At 43.8% G+C, this 19547-nt stretch overlaps 1 protein-coding gene across 4 annotated transcripts in view; it reads left to right on the forward strand.

Moving 5' to 3' along the window:
* The window catches only part of ARHGEF16 (Rho guanine nucleotide exchange factor 16), a 132462-nt gene extending 113407 nt beyond the window's left edge, over positions 1-19055 (forward strand). For all 4 annotated transcript variants that reach the window (XM_073561700.1, XM_073561702.1, XM_073561701.1 and 1 more), the window contains exons 8-15: positions 1590-1719; positions 1906-1980; positions 2798-2890; positions 7788-7939; positions 9812-10024; positions 14972-15048; positions 16601-16702; positions 17327-19055. In XM_073561700.1, coding sequence (XP_073417801.1) covers positions 1590-1719; positions 1906-1980; positions 2798-2890; positions 7788-7939; positions 9812-10024; positions 14972-15048; positions 16601-16702; positions 17327-17466 — 982 coding nt within the window. In that variant the 3' untranslated portion in view covers positions 17467-19055. The remainder of the gene's footprint in view (positions 1-1589; positions 1720-1905; positions 1981-2797; positions 2891-7787; positions 7940-9811; positions 10025-14971; positions 15049-16600; positions 16703-17326) is intronic.
* Positions 19056-19547: the final 492 nt, after the last annotated feature.

The raw sequence follows: 19547 nt of genomic DNA on the forward strand, positions 1-19547 counted from the left end.
TTTTGCAATGTTATGACTTTGTACATTACTCTATTTTGTGTCCTTCTTCCTTAAAGGTACAATCTTTCCACTTAGCTAGAGAAATCTTTGCAAGCGCTGCAGCTTGTTGAATCCTTTGTGCAATGCAAACACTGTTAGGATTCAGCTCCAGCGGTTGTCACGTGACCACAACTATATGATTTGCATATCTGCAGTCACATGCTGACTAGAGTCTCCGCTGTGTTTCTCATTTGAACATTATGAGGCGCGGCAGACGCTCTAGTTGACAGGTGGCCACAAGCGCACAAATCGCATACCTGCAGTCATGTGATGACCGCTGAAGCTGGCAAGCGAAGCCAAATCTAAACAGAATGTAATACGCACACAGTTAGGATTTAGCAAGCTACAGTACTGGACGAAAATTTCCCTATGGTTGTACAACCCCTTTTTAAATACCATTTGAAAATTCTGTTTAACTACCTAGTCTAAGCTTTTATAAGCTGCATTAAACTGCTGATGTAACAAGAATCAGTACTCGAGCACGGCCTACAAAACACTTGGGCTACGCTCGCATCACGTTTTAGCCACACATCAGTGGCTCTGTCAGGAATGATGTCTGAAGCCTGAAAAACGCGATTTGTGCCTGTCCGCAGATAGGGCTATTGTCTTTAATGATGCAGACGGAGTCGCTGTGTGCAGCAGTTCATATCAGCTTCAAAAAGCATGAGCTAGGCAGTAAAAGCAGCACTTTCACCATGGTATTTGGCATAGAAGGAAAGAAAATAAGGTAATGAAGTATCTTACAAAGACTAATAACTTTGCAAAGGCCAATCAATATACATTAAAAAAATGTTACTTTTCACTTTTTTAAACTAAGGCTGTATTTACACTGGAAGGCTCATTTCATGGTAATCATGCAGTTGAAATGGACTGGGGACGAACAAGTTAAAACTATTGTTCGATGGGTGAAATGATCTTTCAGCTGGCTTAAAAAAAAAATGTATCACGACAGCATTGCCATGACTAAATAGGATATGTGCTGTCGAGAGCAATGCCAGCCTATGTACACAAATTGGCATTGCTCTCGACAGCACATATCCAATTTGTGTACATAGACTGGCATTGCTCTCGACAGCACATATCCAGTCTATGTACACAAATTGGATATGTGCTGTCGAGCAATGCTAGCCTATGCACACAAATTGGATATGTGCTGTCGAGAGCAATGCCAGCCCTATTATACACAAACTGGAAATGTGCTGTCGAGAGCAATGCCAGCCTATGTGCACGGAACAAAGTAGTGGATGACTTCTGATGCTACTTCACTGAAGGCAACAAGAAGCGATTCTAGGTGGGGAGGGCATAAGATATAATTACCCTTTTAATGCGCTTTGTCCCTGGAGTGTATATATAGGTTCTGTACCGGTAGTAGTTGCATCCAGGACCCAATGCATGAGATGGCCCCTCTGCTACATAAAACTGCGTATTTTAGGTTGCGCGCGGTAAGTTGCGTTCCCGTTCCAGATTTTGCATTGGCTTTAGGTATTTTCAGAGAACCTGTCGGCAGCTTTCAGAGCAGGAGCCTTTTAGCTTATCAATATCCATTTCAGAACCTCAAATGTGACCTTCAAGGAAACACTGAAGCAGATTGAGATGAAGCCGGAGTGTGGAGGTCTCCCCATGTTCTCCTTCCTGATCCTTCCCATGCAGAGAGTTACTCGGCTCCCCCTACTGATGGATGTGAGTACTGCACTTTTCGTAGATAAGTGTATGGTAGCGAGTCTGATTTTTAAAAGCAAAACAACAAAAACAAATTACCAGTAAATCCCAAATATTCTGCTATATGTACATTATGTATTATGATCTCTACTTACAGGAACATATTTTTCAATAATGATTTTCAGTTTTATTTTTTAAATTTTCTAGACTATTTGTCAAAAAACAGATTCTGAATCTCCAGAGTATGAAGCCTGTACCAGAGCTCTGAAGGCCATTAGCAAGGTGAGCAATTCTACATTTAGTTTAGCAGACCTAGCACATGTTTGTTTCCAGCTGGCAAAAAAAAATCTATTTAGTCTCCTGTGACCCACTTTCACATGGAGGTGACCCTCTGGATTTATCTGGCTTTTTGTTGACATGTTTCCTGTAGCAACAGGAAAGGTCCTTTAGCGAGAATCCCCCTTGTTCACTAATATGGAGGGGTCCCTACTGAAGTGCTACACCCCCTGCAGACTATATCGCTGAGATCTTTATGGATCCCTTTGTTCTCATGATCAGCTGGGGTCCTATGTGAAAGACCTCTATAAGTAATGACCAGAGGATCTCATTTAGACAATGGGCTCCACCTTAAATAGGGGACAGATGGTTTATTGTATTATATACAGTATATTTTTTCTAGTTCGGGGTCCAGCTGCTGAGAACCTTAGCAACTGCTGAAACAAAGGTCAGCTGTGCCCCAACAAGCGCTATGCTCCATCTGCTCTTATGGAAGAGTCAGAACTGGCTGTAGATGGATCCGTAGAGTTCTATGAGCCTGTACACCATTAACCCCATCTACCCTAGGAGAACTATACAGTGCCACACCTGTCTACAGGTTGTGTATAGTATTACAGCTTTGACCTATTCACTTCATACGCGGAACTGCAATAGCAGACACCAATTTATGGACCAGCATAGTGCGATTTCTAATCCTGTAAGCCCCCTTTAGTTCCAATATGAGACCGATTTGGCTCCAGCCTCCTCATGTGATGGGTTGTACTGGGGAGTAGACTCTGCACCTTTCTTGTGTCTTGTGATATTATTCGGAATTGTCTTGTAGTTGGTCAAAATGTGCAATGAGGGGGCCCGGAAGATGGAGCGGACGGAGCAGATGTACACCTTACAAACACAACTAGAATTTGGGAGAATCAAGGTAAAATAAATGTCCGAAAAGTGTCCAAAGTAATAATATAGCATGGGAAGGGAAGACTGGTAATCAGTGATTGGGGGGAGGTGATCTTTTATCTCATCTTTTCTAGAAGATACAACTGCGGTGAGCCACGGTGGAGGCGCCAGATGTCAGAGGTGCCAGCTGGGAGATGTAGTTCCTCTGGCAGTGGATTTTATTGTCACTGTAGCTGAAGTGGGTGCTGGACCCCTAAACACTTCCTTGTCCACAATTGTCAATAGCGGGAGGTGGTATAAGACCCCCAATCACATCATTATTACATAGATAGCGATGCCCCACATCAAATTCAGGTCACTCCAGCGTGGTTCTGAGCATTAGAATGGGCATATATTCAGTTTTCACAGATTTGAAGATTTGCCCATTTTGATGCCAAATCTGATGTCCAGAACTCGTTAGGGCCTCGCTGAAATGACTTATCTGTGAACTGGTGGTGTGAGTTCAGTGGCCCAAAGTCATTAATTGTCTTAAAAATACCAGTTACCGTATTTTTCGGATTATAAGATGCTCCAGATTATAAGATGCACCCCAAATTTTGAGGTGAAAAACCAGATTTTTTTTTTTAAATAAAATGGTGGTGCTTCTTAGAATCCATGCGTCTTATTGCTTACCGGGGGGATGGTGGCTGTGAAGCGGGGTCCCTGATGAAGCAGAAGTGAAACGCGCGTTGGAATGGTGTGTACAGGAGCAGAGGTGCGATTAAACTGGTTGGTATTCTTGGTGGCTATTATGTACTATCATTTTATATCAATTTACTTGGTTTACACTCCAATTTCATATATGAATTATGTATGTATTATAATGAATATTTGATCACTCTTAGATTTCTTAATAGGGGGTTTGTCACTATGTGCAAATTTTTTTTTTTTTTTTTATGAAATCTACTTTATAAATTTATTAACAATTACTATATTTTGTGCATAAAAACACATTTTGTTCCCCCTTATATTTATTTGATTATGATCATGAATACTACTTTCAATTATATGAACTTAATGTGATCTTCACAAATCGCTTTGATTATAATTGATGGTTCACTGGTCTTTATATAATTTTCATTTATTTTTATATTTTTTCTGTTAGTATAATTAGCCTCTAATTTAACAACTTGTATGTGTATGTATATATATATATATATATATATATATATATATATATATATATATATATATATATATATATATATATATATATATATTAGTTTGACGCACCCTGCCCTGCACATACAATTTTTCCTATTGATTTTAAGCCTTTTTAACAAAATATATTTTTTGTCTTATGATGTTGATATTTTGTGTCATTATGCCTTTATTAATATAAAAAAGTATTATATAATTTAGTAGTCTGTGATGAATTTTTGGGGGGTTTATTATTGATTGTTGATATTCATTCCTATTAGATTTTTTGGAGTTACTTTAGGTATTTCTTTTCCATATAGGATTTTGGGATGAGAGGGTGTTCCGATGTGCGGCGTGCCACTAAGGTGTCCGGCGCTACGGGAGTGTCCAGCGGTGCTGCCGCGAGTGTCTCCAGTGCTGTCGGGACTCTGCCGACATTTTGTGAAAGGCTGGAGCCTCGGCAGTTCCACAGTTTCTTGTGCGGTGGACTTTGGGGAATATGGCCGACCCATGTGCCGATGGAGAGCTCATCACCAAGATCTCGGGAAATGAGATTTTAGCTCTGAAATCTCATCTCCCGAGATCTTGGTGCCGAGATCTCCATCTGTGCATGCACCTCCCAAGGCTGCCATCGCACAGGAAACCATGGAGCTTCCGGGGCTCTGGCCTTTCACAAAATGTCAGCAGAGCCCTGGCAGCACCGCCGGACACCCCTGTAGCACCTCCGGACACCCCCCCCCCCCCTCCCAGCCTGCGGCCTGAAGCAATGGTACCGGAAAGGTATATACTCATTTTAAGACTCACCCCCCATTTTTCCCCCAAAATTTTGGGGGCAAAAAATGGGTCTTATAATCCGAAAAATACGGTACTTATTTAGAACTGTAAAATTTGGCTACTCGCCAACTTTGATGTCAGTTCTGATGCCCAGAACCTGTTCGGGTCAGGCTGGAGTGACATGAATTTTATGTGGGGCATCATTATCTGAGTATTGGTGTGAGATCAGTGGCCCAAAGTCGTTTAGCCCTTTAAAAACGACAATTACTCATTCAAATCATTAAAAATATATTGCCTACTTTGATGCCAGTTCTGATACCCAGAACCCATTTGGGCCAGGCTGGAGTGATATTACTTTGATGCAGGCCATCATGATCTGTGTAATGGTCATGTGAGATCAGTGATCCAAAGTCATTTGACTCTTTAAAAACACCAGTTACTTATTCAGATTGTTTTAAATTGACTGACGCCCAGAACCCTGATGCCCAGTGACCTGAATTAGATGTGGAGCATCACTATCTGCATGATTGCATTGTGACATGGGTGGCCCATAGTCATTTAACAGTTTTAATAATGCCCTTTGGTGCCCACTTTGCCCATTTTTGTGCTAGTTTTATAATTTTTGTAGCTGCTTTTACGCACAACATTTACATCAGGGCTCCTTGCTGCATTGTACTTTATCATTGTGTCTTTGGATTTTTGTCGTTACACCTGTAAAAAAAATGAAAAAAAGAAATGGCAGCATAAGTGGCATCAATTCACAGTATATGTTACCCTGCTTATTGTGTGTATGAAAGGAGGGGTCTTCTCCTTATGAAACAAGTTTAGGCTTCTCCGGGTGGCCGAAGCACAGCTTTTCTCACTTACTATTGATGGCAATATTATGCACAGTCCGGGAAATGCTACACTGATGGACAGACTTTCATGGGTCGGCTCCCAGTGGCTATGGGTCCCCCTCCCAGGGCTGTGGGGTACTCTACCGGGCCGGTCTCTCAGAGGGGGTTGTCACAGCAGCGGTGACCCGGTCCGTGACCCTGGGCGCCATGTAAAAGGTGTTGAGTTGGGAATAAAGCTTATAAGTGATTCGTGACGCCACCTGTGATGTTCAGCAAGGGAGGTGTTAAGCCGACGCTGCATGCAGATCCTCTGGGACTGATGGTGTGGTGCAGCAATGATGTTGTAGCCCTCCACAGGTAGGGCTGTTGTCCCAGGGCAGTGTAGATAAAGGGTTAGGAAGAAGGTGCAGTGTTTGGCACAGAGATGTAGCAGTGCTGAGGATGTTGCAGGAAGGAGGCAAGGACACAACAGGGTGCAGTTTCTTTACCTTTACTTGGCAAACGCAGTTCAGGGTCCTGATTACAGATGGCACAGGAGCAGGCTAGCCTGGAAGCAACTCAGGGATCTCTCTATCAGATGGGTTGTGTAGTCTCCTTCCTAGCGCTGGCTTGAGGTACATGCAGTACAGTGTTACACTGAAGTTCCTCCTTCTTATCTTCTCTTAGAACTACGTCGTATGGCAGACAGCTGTAGCCTTCTATCTCTCTTGGCTCACCCGTCGCTGTTGTGCCTCCGAGTCTTAGTTGGGAATAGAGCATTTACAGCTTCCTATTCCTCTGGTTTCTGGTGCAGGACCGTCGGTATCCATACAACCGTGGAGACCAGGATCCAGATCATGCGCTATCACTGGGAGGGAGCTCTCTATCCTCAGCTCAGCCTCCAGCTTCTCTCCACACGTCTACACTCGTTGCCCTCCTCACACTAACTGACTAATTTCCCTTCCTGGCCCTCCGAGAGCACTCCTCCCCCAATTCTGGTTCAGAGCTCCCTCTGCTGACCTGGAGTGGGAACTGTGTTGCATGACATGGTTAACTGTTAGAGAGACCCTTCATTGCCTCCAAGCCTGACATCACCCTCCCTGGAGGAAGGTAATGCCACTGTGGCGACCATACTCCTGGGGGCGCCACAGCTACACACTAGTGGTGTGGAAGTTCTCATGGTTTAGGCCCTACTGTTCCCTAGTGGAGAGGGAGATGAGACAAAGTTCGTGGCATGGCAGACACGTGGATTTGGTTTCTGTCTGGAAGCACATAGGAAAACCAGTAGGCAGAAAAGCACTTGTTCAGTCTTATCTTTCGAGGCTTCACTCTTTGTGGAGGCAACTATAAGGAGAATGATGTCCTCTCAGCGTGGACTGGAATTGATTTGGGGAGCAGAGGAGCTTCCTTCCTCTCCCCTGACTAGAGGACTAGACTAAACTGGTTTCTACTGGCTCAGTGTGTGCTCCTTCCAGATGTTTCTATGACAGCTTGTTTTGAAGAAGTGAATCGCCTTGACCAGTAGATGGCAGCAAAGTCCAAATTCCAATGCACATTTTTGAATCCTCAGTGTACGCACATGCAATGTATTACAGTATATCTAGTGATAGAGTATACTGGTTGCAGGTGTCGTCTCCGAGTATTTTGGTGTGCTCAGAGATTTCGTTTTCGTCGCCTCAGATGCATGATTTGCGACTGCTAGACAGGTTGAATACATGTGAGGAATGCCTGTTTGTTAGGGAAACCCAAACAACAATGTTACTTGCCCATCACTAATTATATCTCCTAACTCACAGTTCCCACAGAAGTACTGGAATAAGTCCACTGCCACACGACAGCTATTTGACTCAGCAGCAGTAGAAAGGGTACTGGGATACCACACAACCTCCTGTCGCCTCTGTAGGAATAGATTGGCGGTCACTGACACAGTAAGATAGAAGAAGGGGATAAACTTTTACAGAATAATCGGAGTTCTGTAATGACCTAGGTATCTGGGTCTGGAGAGACCACCCTTGGGCTGCTCTGCTCCATTGTAGAGAATGGGTCTATGGACAGGTGTGACTGTATTAGGCAGGAAGCAGCCATGATTTCTGTTTCTCTACAACCCCTTTTAAGTAAGGACCTTGTATAATTTTTCGCTCCTTTACTTTTACTCAGCCCTTCCCTTTGATATCTGCATCCCGCTGGCTTCTAAAGAGAGGAGAGCTCGGACTCGTGGAAGAGGGCGGAATATTCCGGAAAGGCTTTGGAAGAAACTTCTGCTATCTTTTCCTGTTTAATGATGTTCTCATAATGACAAAAAAGAAAAGGTGAGTGAAAGGAGGATGAATCTTCTCCAATTCCCAGTGATTCCTTTGGTTTATTTCACCAATTTTTGGAACTAAGCAAACAACCAAAACCATTATTGGTGCATAGGGTGGGATCCTGGTGAATATCGGCTCTTGATTGACTGTCTTATTGGTCGTCTTGTCTATCTTATCTTTGCCTTAAGAGGGATATATATCTAGAATTATGTACACCTGGGATACCATGATCCATATCCCAGTGAGATGTTGGTGGCAACCAAGCTCTGCTCAGATACCTATACAAAACTCTGTTAATGTCTTAAAGGGGGTTGTCCAGCCAAATATAAGCTTGTTTAAAATGGTAATTTATAAAACTTACTAATGGAGCGTACCGCTTTCACCGGGTTTATTCCAACACAAGAGGAATCCCCCAAGTTGGTGTAAGGGGATGGACAGTTCGTTATGTTCGTCTGACCAAGAAGTAATTGAAGTAAATGTTAAAAATGTTTTATATGTTTAATTGTTATAAAAAGAATGTATCCCTGTAGCTGTAGTCTGTCAGGTTTCTGCAGGGTTAACTGCAAGGCCGGCCCCTGGAGGGAGCGGATTCCCAGGGGGGAGCGGATTCCCAGGGGGGGGGGGGGGACAGTGGGGGAGTTTTTAGGGATATAGGAAGTGAGATGTTGTTGGAGAGGAGGTGAAAGGGAGAGCACAGATGGACCAGTGGTGGAATAGACTAGGCTCAGCATGAAGAAGGACTAGTTACATTCTGTAGGTGGAAGGACATCACAGGCGAGTGGGGACCTCTGCTAGAAAAAGGCTTACATGTCCGGAAATCATACTGTCCAGTGGAAAAGGGGGCCTTTAAAGGGAAAAAGGTAGTGTCCTGCTGTGGATACTGTGATGGGGAGCAACAACTCTACGAGCGGTATTAATCTAAGCAAGGGCATATGGTATCAAGGTCATAGCGACACACCTGGACTCGTATGACCCTACATCTAGGAAAAGGCATTCCTTTGCCAGGAATAAAATGCAACTGTATCTCTGGGGAAGGATCGGTGTATTATATGGAAGACTATGGAGAATGCATTACCTGTTATCCCCTGTTCCCCAAAATGGGCATTGTTTGTAAGAACTGGCCTGTCTTCCTTATTGAAAGGGTTAAAAGAAGCAGTTACTGCACCAAGTATGTCAGATTGGACTTTCGAGGTATCCGATTTAAGAATACTGTTGCACATGCACATCCACAGCGCTCAATTTTCTGTAACTGGCCCTGGTGTGGAAAAGGCGGCCCACTCACATGACTACCACCCGGGGCCAGCTTACAATGGCACTTGACTAGTGTTGGAGGCTGGCTGTCAGACTTTGGGCAGTAGATACGTGCGCTGCCTACAGACTCAAAGAAGGGGTCTGGCTTAGCTAGCACATTGCACTGGGTCAAACAGCCAGCCCCCTTCAAGGAGTTCTGACTCATAGAGGCTTGTTCTGAGCGGTGATATCTCCGTTTTCCCTGTAATAACCTTCAACCACAACGCATGATCCTGTGTTTTAAAGGGACTCTGTGAGCACAGAATAACTGTTCAAACCAAGTACAGACGCTCGGTGCACCATGGCGGGGCCAATCATTTATATACAGATTCCCACCTGCGTGTTTTCCCTCGATCTCAACCCCACCCTAGTCTTTGAGTGACAGCTCTGGCTTCATAGAGCTAGAGAAAGGTGGAGATAGATGGAAAACAAGAACTTGGGAAGGTGCAATAAATTGGTTGGCCCAGGCATGATATGTGCTTGGTTTGAACAGTCATTCTGTACGAACAGTCCCTTTAACACTTTTTTTTAACCTGATCTATTTAGATTAATCTTTGGTGCTAATAATTGATTATATATTCTATACAGTGAGGAGAGTTACATGGTGACGGACTATGTGAAGACTGAGCAGTATGAAGTTGATGTGTTTGACAATGGAGAGAACCAGATGTCTGGGTCCTCAAAGACTGGGAGCGCTGGTAACCGGAGTCCAACTGGGCCATTTATATTTCAAGTGATAATGAGAAAATCTGTGAACGCTGAAGTGCGACAGGAGCAGATTGTGCTGGCAGCCGACACCCTGTAAGTGGTTCTTAGTGGGTGTGGAAGCAGCGATGCGTGGAATCCGCCATTTCTGCAAATGCGAGGCCATGATATCGCTTTACTGTGCCTAAAAAGGATGTGAAGTAAAACTTTAATAATAATTTTAATTCACAATGGTGGTGATGATGGTAATGGTATTGGTTCTTGGTATTTGATTTTGGTGGTTTTTTTATGTTGGTAGTTAGTCGTGGTGGTTCTTGGTTGTCTTAGATGTGGTTATTTTTTGGTGGATGGTTTTATTGCCAAATATTTTCTTTCATTCCACAAGTAAGTGTTAGGACCTGCTCACACTGGTGAGCAGCATCTGATGATTGTCTCATGCGAGAGAATAGGATGCTAAAACGCAAATGACCCTCAGCTCAGACTCTGCTGCCAGCATGATCCGAGTGTCTTTTTACTTTGATCCAATTTTCTCGCAGGCGAGAATTGTATCACATATGATTAGAAGGTGAAGGTCTTAATTTCTCCATCTTCTCCATTCTGCGAGTCGGCTTATATCGGACTGCGCTTGGATGACATCTGAGTGCAGTCCGATGTTTTTCCACACACCCATAGAATTGTATCGGTGTGTACCGTTTTTACGTCTGGCGTTATATGTATCTGGGTTGCCCTCCCGGGGCCGTAGGGTACTCAGTACCGGGCCGGTATCAGTGGGATGTGTCGCAGCAGCGGTAACCCGGACCGTGGCCCTGGGCGCCCAAGTAATAGGAAGATGTGAATGGTGTAATGTAGTTAATGGAATAGTTCGTGACGCCACCTGTGGTGTTCGGCAAGGGAGGTGTTAAGCCAACGATGCAGACAGATCCTCCGGGACAGATGGTGTGGTGCAGCAATGATGTTATAGCCCTCCACAGGCAGGGCTGTTGTCCCAGGGCAGTGTAGATGTGGAGACACTTAGATGGTGTGGTGTTTGGCGCAGGGGATGTAGCAGTGCCAGGCGGACGGACGTAGGAAGGAATGGAGGACACCAGGGCATGTAGTTCCAAAGCTTTACTCAGTCTGTAGTGCCCGCTTCTGTGCTGTGTCCTCCGGGTCAGGGACTCAGTCAACCTCCAGGCAAGATGGAATGCTCTCTTCCAACACTCAGCCAAATTATGTGCCTTTTCTGAATGTCTCCTCTATAGCGCCTTTAAGTGTGAAGATCTCCTAGTACTGAGTTACACTGGAGTTCCTCCTGACAGATGTTCCCAAGAACTCTACTTGCACGGCAGACAGCAGTAGCCTGCTTCGTGGACTCTCTACTCCTGAGTCCCGGCTCTCTATCCGTGTTGCTGTTGTGCCCTCAAGTCTTGGATGGGAGTTGTGCATTTACAGCCCACTACTCCACCGATGTCTGCTGCAGAACCATTAGTGTCCATACAACCTCGGGGACCGGGCCCTGGCCTTGCGCTTAGAACTTCTAGGCAGGGTTCTTCCTCTAACCCACATCCTCTGTGTTCCCTTTCACTCCTACGTTCCGTACTTGTCTTTCCCTCCTATGGAAGCTCAGGCTTCGGTTCAATGTCTTTCTCCTTCTTTCCTTTCCCGTGCCAGCTGGCTCAGATCACTGAGGCAGCTGCAGCACTCCTTCCTCCATCCCTCTTCCAGGGATCCCCACTCCTCTCTGAGTGGCTTCCTCTCTGACTCACCGACTGACTGACTGACTGACAACTCAATCCTAAAACCTTCCCGCTTTTTTATGTGTATTCTCAACTCCACCCACCTCGCAGCACGTTTAGTGTTCCAAGCAGGGAACCACCAAAGGTGCTCTGCTTCTCTCTAAGCAAGGAGCCGCAATGTGGTTTTGCTGAACTACTCTATTGTGTGGGGTGCGAGTGTTGGAGCGTGGTCAGGAGCCTCCAACTTACCTGGATGGTGGGGCACCACACCTTAGGAGAAGGTGCAGTACCTCTGTGGCGACTGAGCCTCAGGGGTGCCACATATCCGTGGCTGTTGCAAAACTACAACTCTGACACTTACAGAGCATGCTGGTAGTTTATAGTTTTGCGACACTTGGAGATCTACAATTTAAACAGACGTTATCAGCACAGAATGACTGTTCAAAGAAAATTCTACTGCTCAGTGCACCATGGCGGGGCTGATCATTTATATAAGCCTTCCCACCTGCTAAGTTTTCCATCAGTCTCTGCCCTCCTCTTCTTTGATTGACAGCTCTGGCTTCATAGAGCCAGAGAAGGATGGAGATTGAGGAAAAACATGCAGGTGGGAAGATGTATATAAATGACTAGCTGAAGAGCCCGGCATTGCCAGGACATAGTAACCAACTGTGGTTAGTTATAACAAATTATAATGATTATATTGCACATAAAAACATTTCACATCATATATTCAACACTAAAGATTTGCAACACAAATTAACTAAACGATTACCCAAGTATTGATAGTATTTAATTTTCAACTAATTTAAGAGCCATTTGATAAACAACATTTTTGGTATTTCCTTTCGGTGCAAAGATGAACAGATTTTTAGCAGTTTCAACTCTTGAACAGATCACGTAAAGTTGACCATGAGAAAAGCATGGAGATTGCAAATCGATCCCTACTACTTTCAAGGACTGTCCCTGAGCATTGTTAATGGACATTGCAAATAGCAGTTGAACTGGAGGCGTTTAAAATCAAAAAACAAATCAGATGGAATGAATGGAATTCTTGGAATGAAAATGTCCTCTCCTTTGGCACATCCTGTTTCTGAGCTGTGTATCTAACCCTATCCTGTGTGATAATGTCTGCTGAGCTGAGTACCTAATCCACTCCTGTGTGATACTTTCTGCTGAGCTGTGTACCTAGTCCACTCCTGTGATACTTTCTGCTGAGCTGTGTATCTAACCCTATCCTGTGTGATAATGTCTGCTGAGCTGTGTATCTAACCCTATCCTATGTGATAATGTCTGCTGAGCTGTGTACCTACCTAATCCTCTCCTGTGTGATACTTTCTGCAGAGCTGTGTATCTAATTCTATTGTGTTACTGACTGCTCAGCCGTGTATCTAATCGTATCCTGTGTGATACTGTCTGCTGAGCTGTGTATCTAACCCTATTGCGTTTTACTGACTGCTCAGCCGTGTAGCTAATCCTATCCTGTTTGATACTGACTGCTGAGCAGTGTATCTAATCCTATCCTGTGTGATACCGTCTGCTGATCCGTGTATCTAATACTATTCTGTGTGATACTGTGTGCTGAGCTGTGTATCTAATCCTATCCTGTGATACTGTCTGCTGAGCCGTGTATCTAATCCTATCATATGTGATACTGATTGCTCAGCCATGTATCTATTTCTATCCTGTGTGATACTGACTGCTGAGCCATGTATCTAATCCTATCCTGTGTGATACTGATTGCTCAGCTGTGTATTTATTCCTATCATGTGTGATACTGACTGCTGAGCTGTGTATGTAATCCTATCCTGTGTGATACCGTCTGCTGATCCGTGTATCTAATCCTATCCTGTGTGATACACAGCTCAGCAGTCGGTATCACACAGGATAGGATTAGATACACAGCTCAGCACATAGTATCACACAGGATAGGATGAGATACACAGCTCAGCAGTCAGTATCTAATCCTATCCTGTGTGTTACTGACTGCTCAGCCGTGTGTCTAATCCTCTCCTGTGTGATACTGACTGCTGAGCTGTGTATCTAATCCTATCCTGTGTGATACGGTCTGCTGAGCCGTGTATCTATTACTATCCTGTGTGATACTGACTGCTGACTTGTGTATCTAATCCTATCCTGTGTGATACTGACTGCTGAGCCGTGTATCTAATCCTATTCTGTGTGATACTGACTGCTGAGTTGTGTATATAATCCTATCCTGTGTGATACTGACTGCTGAGCTGTGTATCTATTCCTATCTTGTGTGATACAGACTGCTGAGCAGTGTATCTAATCCTATCCTGTGTGATACTGACTGCTGAGCTGTGTATCTAATCCTATCCTGTGTGATACTGGGCTCCCCCTGCAGTCTGTGTCAGAGGGTGGTCTGTGTTGGCATGGTAATAAATTGTGTTATTTCCAGCTTTACAGAAGGACGATAACACCAGAGAAATGATAAGAATAATAGGCCTCAGTTACCACAACTGTCTACAAAGAAAACTGTTGCTGATAGCAACCAATCACAGCTCATTTTTCATCTTTTAAACAGCTCTGGGACAGTGTGGTGAGTTTTGAGTGGGGACTTTTGTGTTTGGACTTTTATGTGGCGAGGTTGGTGTATGTGTGGTGAAATGTGTGCTGAGGGTGGTATATGTGTTGAAGCACGTGGTAGTGTGTGGCGCATTTTGTGTTTGTGTTCATATCCCCGTGTGTGGTGAGTATCCCATGTCAGGGCCCCACCTTAGCAACTGTACGGTATATACTCTTTGGCGCCATCGCTCTCATTCTTCCAGTCCCCCTTGTTCACATCTGGCAGCTGTCAATTTGCCTCCAACACTTTTCCTTTCTCTTTTTCCCCATTATGTAGATAGGGGCAAAATTGTTTGGTGAATTGGAAGGCACGGGGTTAAAATTTCATAGCCTATGACGCTCTCGGGTCCAGATGTGTGACTGTGCAAAATTTTGTGGCTGTAGCTGCGACGGTGTGGATGCCAATCCCGGACACCACACACACACACACACACACACACACACACACACACACACACACACACACACACACTGAGCTTTATATATTAGATTGGCCCCGCCATGCTGCACAGAGCGCCTGTACTTGGTTTGAACAGTCATTCTGTGCTGACCGTCCCTTTTAAAAATAACCTTTGTTGAGGGTTCGGCTCGTACTAGTAGAAGAGTCATGTAAACCTCCTATCTCCACGCTTTGGATATACCCTGATATACAGTCCAGTTGTCCACCAGGTTCACTCCCTGCCTTATGAATAATCTAGGATTGTTCATTTTTCTGATAACCCTACATGTATTCGCTTTGCAGAAGTGATCGAGCGAGATGGATCACAGCCCTCCAGGTAAAGGAAGAAAGTAAGCGATACAGCAGATCCAAGACAGCAGGTAAGGATGCGACACCTTAGCAACAAAAGCTTCTTTTATTTTCAATACAGAGCTCCAAATCCCCCTCTGTAGTAAAGTTGAAAATTCTGCCTACCAGCAGACACCACCAGGGGGCACTCACAGAAGACTAACTTATAATTGTGTTCAATGAGAGCTGTAAGAATCCATCAGCTCCCCCTAGTGGCATCTACAAGCATCCAGGATGGTATCATTACCTCTGGCTGTGAGGATGGAAGCTGGGGATGTGGAGCTTTGTAACAGTTGGGGTTTAAGCTCTCAGATCAATAATTTTTTTGCAATTACTCATGACTTATAGCTCCGTTGTACTTTGCTCCTTTACTTTCTCTGTTCCCACAATTGTTCAGTTTAATAAGTAACCATCTGCCATTAAGCAATTCAGTTCTTGCTGCCTTCTTGTTTTTTTTCCTAAATTACCTTTTAAAAATAGGATTATTTGACCAATGTGTTCACATTTGTTTAAGTATTAACCTTAATTTTTTAACTCTGTTATTTGGCACCTAATGACCTGGAAATCCCATTTATCTCAATCCAGAAAGCCTCAGACAGCAGGGTGATTGCTGCGTAGTGAACTCTATGGCTTGACGACATGGTAACATTTAGGTCGGGTAACATGTGGGTATTTATGTGTAGCCAATCGGTACAACTTCATGTACGAAACATGGGAAAAAAAACAGATCCATCAACAGCAGCTTGACTTTAATTTCCGTACTAATATTTTATTTTCTGCAGAGTAGAAAAAAAAGCGAAGAAAAAAAATCAAAAATAGGTTGTATTATATCTAAACCAGCGTTAGCGCTCATTCAGACGTCAGTTTTTTCACTTCACATGAAATCAAACTTTGCTCCAAATGTCATCAGTTTTTTTTTCTCCACCTTCTCCTATGTCTCCGTCCCCATAGACTTCCATTGCCGATCTATATCTGACACTGATCAAAATTGGACGTCTGTCAATTTTCCGCTGACAACTCCTGGGCCATCTGGTCCAACCCCCTGCTCAATGCAGGATTCGCTAAATCATCCCAGACACATGTCTGTCCAGCCTCTGTTTGAAGACTTCCATTGAAGGAGAAGTCACCACCACTCGTGGCAGCCTGTTCCACTCATTGATCACTCTAACTGTCAAAAAGTTTCTTCTAATATCTAATCTGTGTCTCCTCCCATTCAGTTTCATCCCATTGCTTCTAGTCTTTCCTTGTGCAAATGAGAATAAAGATGATCCTTCTACAATGTGACAGCCCTTTAGATATTTGTAGACAGCTATTAAGTCTCCTCTCAGTCTTCTCTTCTGCACGCTAAACATTCCCAAATCCTGCAACCTTTCCTCATATGAATGGCTCCTTAGACTTTCACAGGTACAAGTGCTGTCTGTGAAAACCACAGATGGCTCTCGTATGAGAAAATTGACCATGTGAATGACGACTTGGGGGGACGACCTTCCCAGGAAGAGCAGGACATTCTAGAAGGCTGTTCTTCTCCAAAGAGACCAAGCTTTTTTTCCTTTTCTTTTAAATGGTCTTTTCTTCTCTTTTTAGGATTACGTCAAGTTGAAATCACAAAAGCGTATATGGCTAAACAAGCCGATGAGGTCTCACTCCAGCAAGCTGACGTGGTTTTGGTCCTTCAGGAGGCAGATGGTAATCTATTTAATATGGCCAGTGGGGGGGAATCTCTGATCTGACAAGGCGCCGCTGGTTCCAGCACTACGGGTAGTGATGGGGTGTAGAAAAGTGTTCCTGGAGTTTTTAGACTAATAACTAGGCCTTCATTCACTTCATTAAGCTTCCACTTTTCCGCCACTCGCCAAGACTACATACATTTTTGGGGTCCCTCACTTGTTTTCACTTTGATTATGGGGGCATGTGCCTTCCCGTTCCCTCTTGGAAACTACTGGTGAACCATTTGGCCATGGCAGAAAGCTGCCAATCAGTGGTGGTGAAGGGGTTATACAGAGCTCTTAAATATGGAGGACTACCTGTCAGCAGTTTACTAGTCCGCTAGTGATAATCTCCTACAGCAAGCAGCCAGTAAGTGACACATCACTGGAATTGGGGTCTGTTTCTATTTTATGCTGCTTTCTACATGGAACAAACCTGGCAACAGCTTCCTTTTAAGAACGCACTGTGCAATATACATTCTGTATTCTCCAGATTTGGCACACTAGTGCTGAGTTTGGGATCCACTTTGAAGATGGAGATCTGACAGCCAATTGACGTAAATCCTTTTTTTTTTTTTTTTTTTTTTTTTTTTTTATTATACAGGTTGGTATCAGGGGGAGAGATTACGAGATGGGGAGAGGGGATGGTTTCCTCAGAGTTGTGCCAAGGAAATCACTAGCCAGGTGGCGGTGGAACGTAATGTGAAGCGGATGGAGAGACTGAGGATTGAGACAGACGTGTAGACGAAGCGCAAGGATCCCAAACGATAACACGACCATCACTATCGATACTCCACAGAGCAGGACGAGGACTCCGGGAGGCATTGTGCTCATAATCTCTGGAGGAATATCATGGAACTCTGCCAAAAGTTTTCACATTTAAGTTACAAGTGAAGAATTCTGCAACTTTACTCCCCAGGACTGGACCCGGTGCTGCACCCCCCACTCATCCTCTTGCGGAGACCCTCTTCCTTCTGGAACCCTTTTAATCTGATATCCACATTCTTATAAGTATTTTGCTTTCAAATTATATTTTTGCATTTTCCAAGTTTTTTTCTTTTCTTTTTTGTACTTTTTTTAATTTTTTTTTTTTTTTTTTTTAACATAAAAGTGTAAATTTATTTTGTCATGGTGCCAAAATCTGTACACCTTGTACGGATCCATATAGAATGGCCAATTCCCAGTTGTGGGCTCTCATTCTCTGCCTCTGATGGGAAACTTCTGTAGATCTTCTGAAACATTTATTTGTAAATATTTACACGTTTGATACAATGTGGCGTAAATACGGATTGTATTCATGCTATTACATAGCGATTGTGTGCTCCGTCTCACATCACTTCATAGACTCCATGAGAAATGGTGATGGACTCTAGCCCCCCACCCATGTTAGTGGCATATTTCAGGGATTGAGGCTCGTTATCTCCCACCTTGACGAAGCCAAGCATCCATCGCTAATCGTCTCTGGGTATGACTTGGTCTATGGTTAAATATCCCTTCCTCTCTCACGCTTGTAAATTTAGAAATCATCCAACCCCATATTATCTGTCTGGCGGCTCCACGGTGAGGGTCTCCCAGACCCCATAGACACATATGACTTTAAAGACAGGGGTGTTTTTGTTTTGTTACATGTTTGCCTACTTTATAGTAATGAAATAACGTCCACCTTTTGTATGTTAGAGTTAGTTATTCTAGCATTGTACTCTCTGCAGAATTTCTACAACTTTCTAATACTTTTTATTAGATTTCATTTCCCTTATAATTCCAAGCAGATCAGAAGAGGTCTGGGTACTGAAAACCCTGCCAATTGCTTATAACCTCGCCCTCCCCTCCACCCCATTCCTAAAGTGCGCAGCTCAGGGGACCGGAGGGCACACAGAATGGGGTACGAGTTCAATAGAAGTCATATGCTTTTGTAACCAATATCATCCATTGAATCCATACTCTAGGAACACTGTGATTGATGGGAGTGTCAGAACTTGACTTTGCTTGTGATTTATACAGGCAAGGAAATATGAAAAAAACATTACAATTTTGTTTTTTACACCCGCAGCCACCACTAGAGGGAGCTATAGAGCTTGCTGCATACTGTTGTATTGTAGCGCCGTATGAATGTATGCAGAGAGCTCCCTCTAGTGGTGGCTCATGACACTCTGCCGCATTATTAAACTGTTTTGCTTTCAGCCGGTGATGGAGTTTGTCTACGGTCCCTGATTTCATGAATTGAAATTCCTCCTGGTCGTCCTACTTTTGTTCATGTTGTTTATGTAGAATGTGAATTCAACCCATGTATGTAAAATCCTTTAAATAAAAACAGATGTATCAAAAACGATAAATGAAGCTTCTATTGATATGGCGTTAACCTTTATAGCGGGGGCGCTCCATGTAGGTGTGTGGTATCAATTGCTATCACTGCTTGTATAGGCACATTATTATTTTTTATTATTCCATCTTTATATAAAACGCTGCATTACCTAGGAGGGGCGGTAAAGTTGACGCTTTTCAATCATAAGTCTGTTTTGATGGAATAATAGAAACTTTTTATTGCGTGCAAGCCACAATTGTCAAAGTCTCTGGAAGTTTTACTCGTGTGACCTAGTGAGATGACTAGCTCGCAATATATGTAGTGGACATCTAATTTGCAGTGTAGCTGCACAGGTGAGCCTGCAATTATAAAGGCTTAACATTTATTCGGTCGTCCATGACAGCACCACCTGAGAGAGGGGATCCGCCCTTTAGGAACAGGAAACCTACAGACACAAAAAGGCGGCACCTCTCACACGCATCAGTTGGTTTCCTGTTCCTAGAGGACGGGACTTCCTTCAGAT

The sequence above is a fragment of the Dendrobates tinctorius genome, unplaced genomic scaffold (genome assembly GCF_039654945.1).
Source record: "Dendrobates tinctorius isolate UK_male_01 unplaced genomic scaffold, ASM3965494v1 ptg000326l, whole genome shotgun sequence".
Taxonomy (NCBI): Eukaryota; Metazoa; Chordata; class Amphibia; order Anura; family Dendrobatidae; genus Dendrobates; species Dendrobates tinctorius.